At 47.4% G+C, this 16,996-nt stretch overlaps 1 protein-coding gene across 5 annotated transcripts in view; it reads right to left on the bottom strand.

Annotated features, from left to right (window-relative positions):
- Nucleotides 1–16,996, bottom strand: part of LOC126547736 (uncharacterized) — a 58,643-nt gene that overhangs the window by 17,860 nt on the left and 23,787 nt on the right. Inside the window, exons 1-4 of one of the 5 annotated variants that reach the window (XM_055063214.2) lie at nucleotides 10,856–11,159; nucleotides 5,265–5,473; nucleotides 4,855–4,941; nucleotides 1,514–2,215 (exon numbers count right to left, since the gene is read on the bottom strand). In XM_055063214.2, coding sequence (XP_054919189.1) covers nucleotides 1,514–2,215; nucleotides 4,855–4,941; nucleotides 5,265–5,473; nucleotides 10,856–10,919 — 1,062 coding nt within the window. In that variant the 5' untranslated portion in view covers nucleotides 10,920–11,159. Of the gene's footprint in view, nucleotides 1–1,513; nucleotides 2,216–4,854; nucleotides 4,942–5,264; nucleotides 5,474–10,855; nucleotides 11,160–16,996 lie in introns of those variants that run through there. The other 4 variants (XM_055063216.2, XM_055063215.2, XM_050195701.3 and 1 more) reach the window with 4 other exon arrangements.

The raw sequence follows: 16,996 nt of genomic DNA, 5'->3' as shown, positions 1-16,996 counted from the left end.
AAACGCCGCACGCAACAGCCGCGTCACTTTGCGCCGATTCTCACGCTAGAAGAATTCTTCCATCTAATACAGTGTAGATACACGACTGCCTCTAACTTTTCAATACAAACATACCACTTACTGCAATCAATAAAAAGTTAATTATCCAATGTTATTTAATTGGGCTGCTGACAGCGATAATTATCATCTCACTTTGTACCTCCCTGGCCACATAACTTTTTGCACAGGTGCTCTTCGCGTGCCTCCCAGAGCCTAATTTTAAGAAAACCATATATAGTGCTTAATTTTGAACACCCGATATATATCATGACCATATAAAGAAAACAGGCAATGAAGCCAGGGAAAGCAAGGGGTAAATTAGCTGTGCTGAAATTGAAATGTAGAAAATAATAAAAGGCGGGGGGGGGGGGGAAGGGAAATGGAAGTGGACGAAAAGATAACTTGCCGCCAGTGGGTGCCGCACCCACAACCTCCGCTTACGCGTGCGTTGCACTGCGAATTGTGCTACGATATTATATATATATATATATATAATCATTGTTTACTTCTATGGAATTTTGAAAAATCGCTTGTTGCGGAGAACATATTTCTTGAGCTGGATTATTCAGAGAGGCACACCTTACTTGAACGAAAAACCAAAACAGATATTTACCAAATTAAGTATATTAAATCAACTTTTTCATTAACTACTTCACAGCACATTTCAATTTAGGAATTTTGGCCAGTGAGTTTGCATGGCCTATGCACTTGGAATTAATTTCTAGAACCACCCCGTATATGTACAAAGGGCGAGGCGAGCGGGGTCGTCTCACTTCCGCCCGCCTCACCCTTTTATTTGTGACACTTTTGAACTAAAACACTTTGATCTCATTAGCAAGGTGTTACCATGCTTGGTGCACCAAAGTAATTATTGGGCGAAATTTTTAAATCGACGAATGTTTAGCAAAATGTCACCTGCACTAATATAATTGCTCCTTTCGGTACTACACACGGGCACAAAACTGCAACAACATTCATGCCATTCATGTCATGTCATGCATATCCTGATACATATCCAGTTGTGGAAACGGCTACGACGGAATCACGGTGGCGTGACATAGATGTCATGTATATCCGGATATATCATTTAAAGAGACGACCCCGATGGCATCACCATGACGTAAAGGGCAGATAAACAGACTCAAAGTGTCCAAAGCATAGGCAACGGATGCTAATCACATCATCAACAATAACTACAACTACTACTACTTTCTTTCATTTATTTTATCCTAAAGACCAATTTGGGCATTAGATAGTGTAGTGATTACACTATAATTTATACTAAGAAAGTGCGAACAAACATATGTGTAAGCCAAAATGATATTACTACTACTACTGCTACTACTACAACCAACTACTACTACTACTACTAGAACAACAACCACTACAACAACGACAAAAAATACACCTCAGCAGAACCGGCCGAATACGGACCGCGCGACGGCCTTCTCATATAGCCAAGACATATACGTACCTCTAACGACGACGCGTCGATAAGCTTGGCCTCGCCCGCCTCGGTGGCCAGCGCTCGGCTGCAGTGGGGCACCCCGGAGTCGTCCGACTCCTCCGTGAGCACCGAGTCTCTCCAGCGTGTGAGGCCGATGTCGTCGTCGTCTCCAAAGCCGCCCGCGAGCATGACGCTGTTGAAGCACGAGCGCACCGCGGCTGTCGAGCCGTGCCTCGCGAGTCCGTTCAGCAGGTCATCGTCCAGCGTCGAGCTGCGGTTGTCCGAAGACCTGGCGGCCAGCGCGAGCGCGCCCACGGACTTGTGGCGTCGACAGTGAGCAGCACCCACCGCAGGCTCGTCGGCATCGTCGCGCGACGGCTTTTCCTCGCGACGGGTGCCGTTGTACAAGTCACCAAACACACTTCCGTCGGTCACCACGTCGAAGTCACAGTGTCCCGCCAGGTCACGCGCCGCAGTGACGTCTTGGGGCTCGGTCTGGCCCTTATTACGCAGTCTAGGCCTGGGCAGCGGACAGAGGGGCTGCTGCTTCGCGTCGAGAGGCGACGATTTCCGCGGCAGTGGGGTCGAGTCGCTCAGTTCGCTCGAGTCGTGCGAGGACGAGGAAGGTCGCGGAATCCTAGTCGTGCACGGAGGATCGTAGCCTCCATTTTTCGGCGCGATGTCGGAGTCGACCGCCCGGCTGCAGTGGTTAAACTGGTCCCGGCTTGCCTGAAACGAACGCCCACGGTGTCAACACGGCAAAGACGAGCGGAAATTCAAGTGAGGCAATCATGAAACCGCGCAACGAAAGAGCGAAAGCCAAGACAGCGGAACGGGCGTACTCCTACGCACTACACGACGACGTCGAACCCGCGGCTACACGAGTCGCCAGACGTTGGCTAAGGAAATACTATACTAGTACCTATAGGCGCGAGCATCGCTCGTCAATATACACAAGAGCGGTTGGTCAAAATTTTGCTGTCAGGTTTGCTGCGGCTTCCCCGTTCAGCGGTGAAGCCGCAGAGAAATGCCCTAAGCTGTGCAAAATGCACTGACATTGTCCTGAAGATGTCCTGACAATTAATGAAGGGTCGGTGAAACGATTGGGGAGGGGTAGAGCAGGCTAGGGGGAGCTGGAGACTGCGTTTTCTGCAATTGTTTACGTTGCTGGAGTTGCCATTGAGCGTTAAGGAGGCGCCGCTCACAATGTCCGAGTCAAACTACAGCCCTGCGGGAGCTTATGAAAGAGGTCGTGGTGTGTGTTGGCGTTACCTTAACGGGGGCGACAAAGGTTATGTCTCAAGCCACAACGACCCGATGCAAAGGCAAGCTAAAAAAAGAAAAAGAAAACAAAGAAATGTCTCATTATTGTGCGGCGCTTTTCTGACCTACTTTGCTAGTCACGAAATGCACACACATGCCGAACAATGCCAAATCTTAACGTAGAGGAACAAGACTTCGAAGCGACAATCACCAACTAGTTAGACTATTCCGGCCAAACCGGGAAAAAATAAGCAGAAAGAAAACTAATTAGCTTAACTGTACATTACCAAGTCACTGCTGTGTAGGAGAAATACACCCTACTGCATGAAGAGCTAATCAAAATTAAACTAGCTTACAGCCGGTATTCTAAACACACAGAAATCACAGCGCACACGGTCTATGTTATTCTCTCACATCTAGCCTCCACTGAAATACGTGCTAGCTATTGTGCGGCACGAAATGGTTTAAACGCGACGTTTCCGCTCAGCCGTGATGAAATCTCCAGAGCCTCTTGCAATGCAATTTCCTGTACACGTACCGTAGCTGCAGGCTTCTAGCGCCTGCAAAACGTCGTTTAAGGTCCACCGTAAGTAGTTTGTTTTTCTCGACAGAGAAGCTTCTCTATAGTTCATGAAGCTGCGCAACAAAAGCCAAGACAGCGGAAACGGGTCTGCACCCTACGCTAACAGCGATGTTGCACACACGTTTCCTATTTATTTATTTATTTATTTATTTATTTATTTATTTATTTATTTGCAGCAGCAGCAGCTGCTGCTAACTTGATTAAAACCAAACCTGCTTCGTATTCTCTAGTAGAATACTTCGACACCCGTCTGTTAAACTAAATAGTAGAGATGAAATAAGCACGGGTGCTCTGACATAATTTGCTTTAAATGCTGCAGGAGTTTCGTAGTCTTCGACGGCCAACACGTCAAGGCCCTATATAAAATATGCCTTGCAACGTGACCGTTTTTCACGGCCTCGTTTCCTCTGCTCTGTTACTCTGATATCAAAGATCACACGAAGAAATCTACAAACGACTTCTCCAAATTATTGCAGTAAATGCTGTCTGACGCCTGCTTGTGTTACAGCAGGCGAGAGCATATTTTATATATATCGTAATTTTGGCACGAATCTTATTGGCCATACTGATAACACTAAGAACCCAAGTTTTTACTTTGCCACGTTTAAAAATGATGACATTGTTTTATAATAACAATTTAGTATGTTATAGTGTGGTGCAGTGCAGTGTAGTATAGTACGCTATGGAATTATAATTCGTATAAAGCGTAGCACAGCGGCGCTACTATACTGTACTATAATATACTATATTATAGCATAATTCTGCATACTACAAGATGGATGTGGCTGCAGTTGCATTCATTGGAGCATTATAGTTGACATTTAAATCAGAATCTGAATCAGGTTGCAGCGGCCGATCAGGCACGCAGGAGACCTACGAGGTTGTCACAGCGAGCACTTTTTCATTTCCACACAACACAGTCAGTCGTTATTCCTCAACCCATGTGCTGCAGCCTAAGCGCCTTTTTCTGCGTAGCTTCAAGGAATAACTGTCTCCAAGATGGACTGCAGCATCATGTGGCTTATTTCATAAAAGCCATATGAGGCGTCGGTGCCGTTAGGGAGCGACAATGTGGCTGCACTGGCTTCGCTATTATTTAGAACGGGTATAGTTGACGTACCGTGAAGCTGACACTACAAGTTGAAAGCGTGGAGCACCCTTAAGCAATAATAGTGTCCCTATTGGAAAGCAGAACATATATTTTGGTGAGTGGCACTTGGAAAACAACTATCGCAAAACGCGAAGGAAACACAGTAAACGACTAGCACGCTCGTCGTGTATTGTGTTGGCTTCGTGTATCGTGACACTATTTTGCACACATTTTTTCTCATCACAACTCACCGAAGTTAAATGCAACCAACTAGATTTTTTTTCTTCCTGCGTTGTTAAAAAGCATAAGCTTTCGTGTGACCGACCCTTATTTCCTCAATAAATTCCTACAGAATATTTTGCGAGAAAGCTCGCATACACTTCCGTTTGCTTATTGCTGCTCTCATTTGCTTTAGCCAAATGTACTACTCACCGACAAGTCACTATTTTGCTCGGACTGCTGTCTGTAGACGGTAAGAGTCACCAAGCCGGAAGCAGCCCTCAGTATCTCTAAAGCTTGCTGCAAAAAAGATTTTAATTAAAGAAAATCTTCCACACTCACAACAAATGACATCCTTTCTAATTGCGCTTGATGTAAGACGGCGCACGATCAAAGTCAAGCTAATCGCAAGCCTTCAAATTGGTTGTCGAAAAACCCGTTACGCACACACGCACTCGCACACACGCGCGCGATTGGAAGGGCCCCGAGAAAGAGGCAGTCATCCGAGCCTTGGATAATGAGCGACGTGCTTATGCCACAGGGACGACCGGATCGCTACTGATCCACTGGCATCGAGCTAAGCTCTGGCGCATGTGTATACGTAATAAGGTCTATATACCAACCGCAGTGCTCTTGCCGAGCAGGCGGACACCATTGACTTTGAGGATGACGTCGCCCGTTCGGAGGCGACCGCAGAGCTGCGCCGGCTGTCCTGGGTAAAGTTCGTGGACCCGCACAGAGCCAGTCTCAGCGGAACCGCCACAATCCTTCAGTATGCCGAGGCCCAGGCCGCCGCCCGAAGCCTTGCGCAGCGCCACCGTGAACACCTTGGCTGCGCAGGCCGTAGACATCATGCCCGTCCGTTAACATCGCAGCGCGAACACTTTCATGTGGCGCTATGCACTGGCCGTCGCGACGGTGTCCAAGAGTAAGCAACAATACCAAACCAGACCGTATCTGTATAGCTGGTCTCTTATTGCTTGCAAAGGGTGCCAGAGAACACGCAGGACAAAAGGAGACGCAAGTTAGATGATCACAAGGCGCCTTGTGATGGAGACGTGGTATAACTGAGGCACAATTATCCCTGCTTGCAATAACTAAAATTAATAGGCGTGTTTCTAGTATCCCCATCGAATACAGGGCGTTCTTTCTTTGTTTAACTGAAGATGATTTCTTAAAACTAACGTGCACTAGGTAGCGCGATTCTGCTTTCGCAGCGAGTTCTTATGGTCAGGCGGACGTAACTTGCATGACAGATTACAATCAATTAGATAATTACAAAGAAACCACTGATCAAAATTTAATTACTGCGTTTATAGCTCACATTTCTGTAGTAGAAATCAAGCCTGGCCATGCTATTTTGCTATCAACAACCAGTTATTTATCAAAGATCTCCGTTATTCTTAAAAAAGAGAGCACTGTCTTATTTTTATCACAAACGCCTTTCACCGGAATCGCACATACCACCGCCTTTTGCGATAATCAGCTATATAGTGCTTACGGCTGACACTCGTATACAGCTGGAGTGCGCGTGCCGTGATGGCCCAACCCCTCGCGGTGATACGACGGCACGCATTCCCTCAGCGAACACGTGCTCTGAAGCAATCGTCGTCGAGGCTTCCGGTTCTGCTCTGGTTTCGTGCTCCGCAATGTTGTCCTTTTCTGCCGCTTTTCTTTCATTTTCACTCCGACTAAAAAAACGTGATATTGTTCCTTTCCTTCTTTTTACACTATCTTGGAATTAACATGCTGCAGTCTTTTGGCGCAACGGACCTTTTCGGAAAGTCATGCGCGCCTCCAGCGGCAGACCGATGAGGATCCAGGATGAAAGCGCGCCGGCTCCGCTATCGTCTGTCTCCGCCATGTATTCGCTCTCATACGTACAAATATTCGCTCATCGCGCTTCAAAGCTCGAAAAATCATGTAGGCCAGCACTTTTCACCTTGCCTGTTACTGAGAGCAACCGTCGGCAAGAGTCTTATACAGGGACGTGCGTTTCCGCCTTAAAATTGCAGAAAAGATATTTTGCCCTTATTACAGCTCCGTTCTTGCTCAAATTTTGCAGAAGCATCGCATTTTTCCCCCTGGATCATTCAAAGCAACACTTGGCGTTGTTGCTTGCCTAGATTGTTAAGAACTGCAAATTTGTGTTCATCTGCACCTATCAGATGCAGCCCCGAGCAATTGTTGAAATCAAATGTCGAAGGCTTCTTTCTGTCGTGTAGCAGACGGCGAAAGTGACATTACAGGTATATTTCAAATAGGCAACTGCCAGGAGCGCAGACGAACACATATAAGCAGTTCCTTTTCTTGACAAGCTTGACTAGTAATTGCAGAAAGATTTGTATGCCTAAATAATGTCTAAAATACACCGACAATGTCACATCCTCAATCTGCAGTAAGGCAGAGCATGGTCTTCGAGGTACTCGTTCAATAATTGCTCGGCGGTGCATCTGAGAGGCACAGACGAATATTCAGCTGATCCTTTTTTTTTTTCTTAACAAACTAGGCAAGTAACAACACCATGTGTTACAATGAACGATCCATGCTTTTATAAAAATGGGACATTTCTGCAAAATAGTCACAAATTCGGAGCTGCGGCAAGCGCAAAATTCTTTCTTTACGAGTGTATGTGTTCCATAATGGCTGATCTAAGCCTCGCCGCAATACAGATATGTATTGTTAGTGAGATCACTTAGCACGCGAAGATCAAAATAATACCGCCCAATGGAAGCCTCAGGACCTCAGATTACGATAAAGTGGATGGCGCAGAATCTCAGGTGTGGTCCTTGGATTGCGGCTGCCAGAGCGTGCCGGGGGGTGTTCGCGTACAAGATCGGCTGTCCGCGATTCTTACTTCTCCCAACAATACACCGTGTACACTTGACTACATTGCAAAATGTAGAAGCGGCGAAACTACATAAGCCCCTTACGGCGACGTGTTCTTTCTTAAGGTCTTGTTGTTGCCTATCGAACATTTCGGGGTACACAGCACCTTCGCCTGCCACCTTTTTTTTTCTTTTTCTGCGGCATGGTTAAGGCAGTGAAATAATTGTAAAATGCTTGCCGAAGGCTGTGCAGTATGCACTCTAGCAGCTTGCAACAGACAACCACGAAAGATAAGTCAAAACTCAAAAAAAAAAAAAATTCCCACGACGTCTTCACATTAGCATTGACAGCAGATGCCCGGTGCACACTCGCGCCAAAAGACGCCACCAGGGGAAAGCGCGGCGCTGCATGTTTCTGAAAAGCTCCATTCGTCGTATATAGCGAGGAATTAGGAATGGACGAAGATAGAGGAGACAATACACAGTGTTGGGGGATTACGTGTTTTCGCGGACTATAGGTTTATAGGTCTGTAGGTTATAGGACTAAAGGTCCTCCAGCTGTGGCGCTTTGTGATATATATGGCTTAGTTATTGGCTCATTTGCATGTCTCGTCTCTACCGCGTGATGGAATTTGGTGCGCGTGCACGTGAAAATACGCTCTTTGTTAATTGCAAACATTACTCTATAGAAGATATAGTTGATCTGAGTGACACTTTTTCGGTTATGAAACCATGAGCTTGTTTGTTTTTTTCTTAGTAAACTCACATATGAAGGGCTCCGACTGAAATAAGGAAACATTCTCGAGCAGTTTGTGAAATAGTGCTCGATGTATATACATCAGTAGTCACACGTGAGCGGCAAAAATTGTGCTCTTTTTTCACTTGGACATTTATCCTGAACAGGTTTGCAGTTATGTTGAAACGCTGCTTTCATATAGAGCGTTTTAACATGCAGCGTTATCGCTCCATCGAAGTCATACGACTCAGCCCTGCGCAAGTCGCGGGCGCTATAGTTCTTTTGGCACTGGACATGCGCAAGTTGCGGCAGGTTGGCTCAGCAACCGTGATGCTGGAGCGGTGACGCTGTGTTGATCTGTTCTTGGGGCTTGTGCTATATATACTATACGGCTATAGATGAGCTCTTAGCGATTTCCCCCTTCGCTATTCTCCTCGAACGATGAGCAGAGGTGCTCTTCAGGACAAGCATGACGGTTGTCATTATCTGCCGTGTTGTCAATCTGATTGACACCTAGGAGGTCACGTTTTTTATAGTATGATTATTTCTATTATTGGTGCTACTAAACGCAAACATTTAGGAAAGCATTTTGGCTGTTCACGATTGCGAAACGTTATATTAAATGGCGCTGCTATTTCTTTCTTTTTCCTGTTTTTGATGGCTGCATTGCATATTTTTCGCGGAAGGAGGAAAGCGACAGGCGCCATGCCCGAGCCCATACGGTGGATTTGCAATGTTGCGAAAATAGCGAGACTGTGGATAGTTGCCATTTCGGCGTGCCGATTGCCTGAAGAAATATTGCCATGTAGATTACGGTCAAGTCCTCTCGTTCGTCAACGTTATTTTGACGTTACGAGACGTTGCGGTGAGCCGCCATATACTATGCAGATTCAGCATCATAATTTGGCGAGCGATAAGCATGCCGAAATATGCTATTGAGCAACCGTATGGAATGGCGCCTGAAATGTAAGTGTATTGACGCAATTTCGACGTAGTTATAAGCCGTGTATTTTTGTTTATCGAGCCATGCTTTGAGCATTAGTAATGTTACATGTACAGTGCGGACATTTTTTTACTAAGCAGTGTTACATTAAAAAAAGCGTTTACCTGATATAATTTTCAATATTATAAAGCTGTTGTGATTTTTCATTTGGTCCGTAAGCGTTTCAGATTTCATTTGTTCGTTTAGTATAAGCAAAATTAGACAAAACTTCAATGTTGTGTTGCGCTGCCAAATTGAATAGCGAGCTTGCGGTTATACAGTGGCACCATGATGTTCGCGTTATACCTACGTAACTCTCTAAGAAAAATGACAACCTCCAGAAAATGATACAGAAGCTTCGACAAGTTCTCGTTTGATGACAACGGTTGCTTTCTCTCCATCTCTGCATTTATTTGCATATGGTTAGGCACTGACAACTTCACTGAATGCGTAAGTGATCAGTGACGCCTTTGGTGAAGCTGACTGTGTGCAAAAATACGAACGCGTGATCAGTGTCACACGACCTCTAGGCGCCAAAGAGCAGCTTTTGGTGCCAGATAGTAGCGACGTAAAATGGTCATGTGACCAGCAGCGAGCGGTAACTGCTTATTCTTCGCTGTTGGTAGCACAAGCAATTTCTTCTTTGTTTTTTCTCCGCTTTGTCCTCATTTTTCGAACAGAATATGAAAACAAAAGCTGCCTATGACAAACAGCCCATTCCGGCCTTTTCCGGTGGCATGCCGGAAAAAATCCGACGTTACTCGGCACAACAAAACGAAAAGTTCAGTTAGCTCACCATAACAAAGTTGCACGAATGAACTGTTAGCTCATTAACTTTAAGGCATATATTGCGAACGTGGAATCGAAGCCGAGTAACAAAGAAAAGTATTCACTTGCCATAAACCAAAATTTCCGCCGCAGTGCCGAGTTCGAGGTCGTGGGTTCGACCTGGGCCGGTATATTGTAGCGATGCCTTTTCCGAAGCTATGCTTTTTCAGGCTTTTCGCGCTTGGCCACTGGTCAGAGCGACGGTCTTCCCACATTATCAACGCGATCAGGCGGCCGTGTGTGGTGGATGATAAGAATAGCATAGAATAAGGCATAAGGCATCGCTACAAAATAGCGGCCCTGGCCGCAGAGGCGACATTCGATGGCAGCGGCATGCTAAAACGCTTTTGCACTCGGACTTAGGTGCCCGTTAAAGAACGCAAGGTGGTCAAATTCAATCCGCAGTCCCTACTACCCGACGCACCTCATAATCAGATCGTGGTCGGTCTGGTCACGTGAAACCCCAGAATTCAATCACAATTTCTGAGATTACCGCCATTAGTTACGAGATATATATATACATCGCCAAATTCGCCACGAAGGCTATTATACGTTACAGCAAAAAGTTTTCTACAAAGCCCCCTTACGCAGTGAGACAACTAACTGGAACGCCTGTCGCTTTGTCGGACAGGTGTTGGAACGGATATAGTGTATACGATACACATACGAGGCTCACGCAAGTGGGTTCCGTGATTTATCGTTAAAACCTCTTCTCGCACAATATTCGCTAGCTATTGGTTCGCTGGCTATCGGAGCTCGGAAGCCTTCTGAAACAGAACAGGCTCTCTCAAAAAAAAAAAAAAAAAAAGAGCACGCCCGCATAAGACAGGAGCTGCTTACATATTCGCATGCTGTCGTCCTTCAAAAAGTGGCCTGCAGGGGCGCGAAGGCCGAGTCGACTCATGGGACTTCGTACCGGCTGTTATAACTGCACAGCTGCGCGACACGCCTGACGTGGCCACCGCCCGCACGCTGCTGAATTCAGTGCGCGACAGACCGCATGCACGTCATGTTGGATACGAAGGACGGTCAGAGGAGCGCGCGCGCACGCACACACGCACGCACGCACGCACCACCGCACGTCAAATCAGCGATGTGCATGCGCCAGAAATGCGCACCGCGGATGTTCAGGTGGTTTCGCTCCCGCACGTGGTTTATGCTCAACAGTTGCTTCGTACGAACGTCGTTTTTACACAAAGCCACGCGGTTTCATTCCGTAACAGATGCCGGAAGCAGTGCTCGGCACGAAGGCATCGTGAACGTTTCTAATTTATGTACAGCCGTCCCTCTTATAGTTTGCCTGGCATTTTGGAACCGAGCTCGCGGTTCAATATTATACGCTGTGTGGCAAGTTCCTGCTACGTAGGCTCGATAACAAGGGACTGCACGGCTTTGTTGAAGCGCGCCCGCAGGAACACGTGGGGTTAGCCCCAACGCGTGACAATACCGAGACAGAGTCGTCAGCGTTGATAAGGGTCGGATACAGAGAACAATGTGACAGATAAGAAGACGTTAGATGCTGCAGAACGAACAGGTCAGAGGGTATTTCCGAGGGAAGAAAATGTAAGCAAATATGAGCACATTGTTTCACATAGGGTGTATTTCTCCAGGTGAACTGCAGGTGCATGTATCAGGCAGAAATAATGGGAGGATTGCGACACGTACAAACCCGTTGCTTTACTTGTGAAAGTGGTGCAATTTGGGGCTTTTTGTTTGTTGCAATTTGTGACGAAACTTAATTGTGACTGTGGTGCAGATCCTGCCCTATGCAGACGTCAGCGATATACCAGCAATATACAATGTCACCTATCTGGTGTCCTTCTGTTCAGCAGAATAAATCCCTGAAGGGATTTTCATGCTGTAAAATGTACTTATAGTTTGGCGTAATAGTTCTGCGGAAACCCGCAAGGTGGAGAGAAGTAATTAATAAAGGGAAAATGAGACATACACCCAAACGTAGCTAAGTGCCACAAAGGAAATCCATACGGGTTGCTCGAAAGAAAAGCTTCGCAGTTGAAGAAAAATTCGTCCTGGTCCGTGACTCGAACCCGGGACCACCGCCTTTCCGAGGCAGCCGCTCTAACATCTAAGCTAACCAGGCGGCTAGCAGGTGGCAGGGCGAAGTCGAATACATCAACAACTCGGAAACAAAGGCAAGAGTTTGGCGTAATAGTTCTGCGGAAAGCCGCAAGGTGGAGAGAGTTAATTAATGAAGGGAAAATGAGATATCCACCCACTCGTAGCATTTGCTACAAAGGGAACCCATACGGGTTTCCTTCAACTGCGAGGCTTTTCTTTCGTAGAAACCGAATGGGTTTCCTTTGTAGCAATTGCTACGAGTGGGTGGATGTCTCATTTTCTCTTTATTAATGTGCTTATAATAGTGCCGCCCATGAAAGCATTCTTGATGCGCTACTTGGTGGTGGCGCTTTTCGGTGGGTTCGTCAGTACCTTTCAATATCTCTAGCCGTTCTCTATATGGCCCCACCACGAAGCATTGTGCTTGCAGCGGCATCTCATACTATGCGTCTTTGAGCCCTACTCTTTTCAAGGCAGATGGTTAACATATCAATTTATACCGACTCTCCATCTGGGAGTCAGGCACGGCACTCCTCCAACAGCATGCAAGCCTTCAGAAGGAGGCATCGCTGACGTGTGCGTATATACGGCAGGCTCAAAAGTGGGCAAACGGGATCTGAGAAAAAAAAAAGCTTTGCCAAGTATGTGCACGCATAAAGTCTGAATTTCAAATGTACTACGCGTGCACTATAGTGTACACGGTCATCATGTGCGGCACTGATTTAATGGCAGCAAGCTAAAACCGGGCTGATACTAGACTTCCTCGCGGAACCCACATCCCGTAGACCTTTTATCCCTGCCAGTGCCTCGGGTGCCAAGGGTTAAAAGTCTCAGCCGAAAAATGTGCTTTCGTTGCATTCACGCGAAAATCCATGGCATCATGTACAGGGTGTTGCAGCTAATTTGGGCCAAGTGTTAAAAAACGAAACATAGGGGCTACTCGTGTCGAATTGCCGCAGTATATTTATTGAGCGATATGGAGCACGTCATTTTTTTTTCAATCCGTCAAGCTGGGTAATTAAGAAAGATTGCTTAATTAACTTTTAAAATATTAACTCTGGCGAAAGATATTCAATACAAAAGTTGTATTGTGCAAGAGTTGTATTGTGCATATTGTGCGTGAGTTGCATTGTGTATTGGACACAAATTCCATGCGGAAATCTTCTTGCACACACTGTATGAACCAGGCGTTGTGGGGATCCTTCGTGTTTACGTTGAAATCACCCGTAACAGTTAGGGCCACCTCGTGTTCGGGAACGAAGGTATGTGCCAAGAAGTCGGCAATCTTCCCATGTGCCGCACCTGGCCACACATACACTGAGACCACCCCAAAACCCTCGGAGGTGAGCACTGCGCACACGTCGGCAAAGTGCGCGCGGTGCTCCGACGAGTTTGAATGGCACACAGTCTTCGTATATTGCCACACCCGAGGCCCGGTGCGCACTCCTATTTGCTGACACGACACACCTGTAGACGGCGATGTCATGTGGACTACCCCAAGTCTCGGAGAAACAGAGTAGGGGCACTCGCATTAAGATGTCGTGAATGACGTCAAGCCTGTGTGCAGCCAGACAACGTACGTTGAGAGAGCAAACGGCTAATCGGTGGTGCTGATCGAGCAGTGCAAAGCAACGTTGCATGATTGTGTCAAGGCGATGTTGTTTGTGTCTAACAAGTTTGTCGCGCAGTGCTCGATCTGGGTTTTCGACAGCCTGGTAAAACGTGAAGTCGTCTTCAACGTTGTGCAAAGGCCATTAAGAGAAGTGACTCGACTCAGTGCCACATACACAAGTTTCTGGGGGAGAAGTTTGTTGTAATCCTAAACAACGCCCGAGACTTATGAATCGTTATTTCACTAGCCTGCAATACGAGAAACTGGGCGGCGACATATAATATCAACCTTACGGTCGAACGTTGGGGTCACCGAGCGTTGTTCAATGGGTACCTACTCGATGCGTACCGCCCCCCCGCCCCCCCCCCCCCCCCCCCGAGTACAATGCGCAACGATGCCGCCTTTGGGCGCGCCTTTCTATTTTCGCTTCTTCAGCAGCGGTTCGTACCTTGCGAGGAGGCGACATAACGCGTTGCAGAGGTGACACAGGTAGCGAGACTACGCGGCGTACATGTCACATCCCTTGATGCGTGGCACGAGACGATGCAAGTGGTACATGTCGTGACACCTGGTGCAATGATACTGTCACGGCGTCGGAAACTCGAGGGTCCAAAGCACTCAGTCAGCAGGAACAATAACAAGAACGGACTGTTTAATGCCACGTGCTAGTCACTTCTTCTTGTTCGCCTATGTTTCTGCTAAATGGAGATATGTCTTCTTTTCGTCATTGTCCTTGACGCACTACAGGGGCGGCATTTTCCTCCCTTTCTAAGGATGCATCGTCCCAATGGGAAAGTTGAGCGTGTACATGCACGAAACATTAAAACACGGATCGCTTGGATACGCACGGCTTTATGCGCACCAGAATATGTAATGCGATGCAAAGTGTACGTGTATCGACACTACGCGGCACGCATGTGACATCACGTGACTTCACGCACGCTGGGTGATAACTGCGACGGACACCGGCGGTGGTGGCGAACAGCATCGCCAACCAAGAGAGAGAGAGAGAGAGAAAAGGGAAGGAAAGACAGGGAGTTTAGCCAGTGTAAATACCGGCTGGCTACCCTGTGCTGGGGAAAGGGTAAAGGGAATAAAAGGAGAAGGAAGAGAGAAGAAGAAAAAAACAAGAAAAATGCACACAGTAACGCGATGCCACGCGCAACAATAGTCAAAGGCGTTCGCACAATTCACATGTCCTTAAGAACTTGAGCAAGGCCCTTAAGGCCTTGAGTGCCGAAACCCGTCTGGACCAGTGTCCTAGAACTTTCTCTTCTGTGAAGGGGCGATTGTCCACTTTTTCGAGCACGGTCACGAGCACTTTTCTTTGCACATTGTAACGTGGACAGTCACAGAGGAGGTGCGCGATCGTCTCTTCGCAGCCGCAGGTGTCGCAAGCAGGGCTGTCGGCCATTCCAATACGGAAGGAATATGAGTTCGTGAATGCCACGCCGAGCCATAGGAGGCACAGAAGTGTTGCTTCCGCTCGTGGCAACCCTGGTGGAAGACGGAGTTGCAAACTTGGATCCAATCTGTGAAGACGTGTGTTCGTGAATTCGCTGGTGTTCCACAGAGTTAGCGTAAGCTCGCGTGCGAGGGAGCGAAGACTTGTGGCTGCATCTGTTCTTGACAGCGGTATGGGTACAATCTGGGCACCATCATGGGCCGACCGGGCAGCGTCATCCGCACTGTCATTTCCCGAAATTCCGCAGTGACCCGGTATCCACTGGTAGATGATGTTGTGTCCCTTGTCGATTGCGTAATGGTGGAGTAGTCGGATGTCTGCGACTAATTGTACATTTGGTCTGTGGTTGAAAGGGGACAGCAGACACTGGAGAGCTGCCTTTGAATCACAAAGATGGACCATGAATGTGGTGAATTGGGACCTATAAACTCCAGAGCAGCACGGATAGCTGCGAGTTCTGCAGCCGTCGATGATGTAACGTGAGACGTCTTGAATTTGATAGTGACAGATTGAGCGGGAAGTACCACTGCTCCAGCTGAACTATTACAGGAGACAAAACCGTCCGTGTAAACGTGAGTGCGTTCGTTGTGTTTTTCATGTAAGAATGAAAGGACGGTTTGTTTGAGGGCGATAGATTACATTTCCGTTTTCTTTTTAATGCCGGGAATAACAAGAAGGGCCTGGAGTGGATGCAGGCACCACAGCGGTAGAGATGGCCGTGCTGCATGTGTGAAGTTTGACGGTAAACTTCCGTGGTTGGCGGCAATGATTCTGCTAAACGCTGAACGAGGTCGAGCGGCAGGAAGGGAGGCGAGATAATGCGATGGAAGTCGGGCAAAGTGCCTGATGTGCACCCGTAAGGAGTCGATATGAATATACGTATTGATAGGGTGGTCATGCGCGATGGCTATTGTTGCTGCCGTTGATGCACACCTCGGAAGGCCAAGACAAATTCTCAGAGCTTGAGCTTGTACAGATTGGAGGGCTCGGAGGTTGGTCTTACCGGTCCCACCTAGTACAGGTAAGCTGTAGCGTAGGAGACCCAAGAACAGTGCGTTATAGAGATGGAGCATTGCACTCACAGACGCACCCCATGACTTTCCTCCAAGAAATCCGAGCACGTCTGTTATCATCACTAGTTTCCTTTTTAGGTAAGAGACGTGAGGACTCCAGGAGAGGTTTCGATCTATTATTACTCCTAGAAAACGGTGCGTCTTCTCGTAGGCAATTGGCTGTCCATTAATTCTAACAACGTATTGTCTCATTGCTTTGCGCGTGAAAGCGACCATAGAGCACTTCTGGGAGGACACCTCCAAACCTCGTGCTCGAAGATAGCTGGATGTTAGTGTGGCCGCTTTTTGCAGTCTGGCGCGCACCTGCGGACGCGTCACTCCTGATGACCAAATGCATATATCGTCTGCATAGATCGACACATGGACGGATTGTGGAACGGTGTGAACCAGGTCGATGAGCACGAGGTTAAATAGAGTGGGACTCAAGACTCCGCCTTGTGGTACTCCGCGGTAGGTGTTGTGTTGTGATGATGCACCATCCTCTGTTTGCACAAAGAATGACCTGTCTGTCAAGTAGCTGAATATCCATCGAAACACAAGTCCCCCTAGGCCGACATCGCCCAAGGCGTCCAGGATGGCTCGATGTGTTACGTTGTCATAAGCGCCTTTAACTTCCAGGAACATCGCCGCTGACAGTCTCCTTAGGCTTTTTTCGTGTTGAACAGACGAGACAAGATCTATGACGTTGTCTACTGAAGAGCGTCCGCGTCGGAAGCCTGCCATAGCGTCAGGGTATATCTTGTAGTGTTCTA

This window comes from Dermacentor andersoni, chromosome 1 (genome assembly GCF_023375885.2).
Source record: "Dermacentor andersoni chromosome 1, qqDerAnde1_hic_scaffold, whole genome shotgun sequence".
Taxonomy (NCBI): Eukaryota; Metazoa; Arthropoda; class Arachnida; order Ixodida; family Ixodidae; genus Dermacentor; species Dermacentor andersoni.
This window is presented reverse-complemented; position numbering and strand designations above follow the sequence as displayed.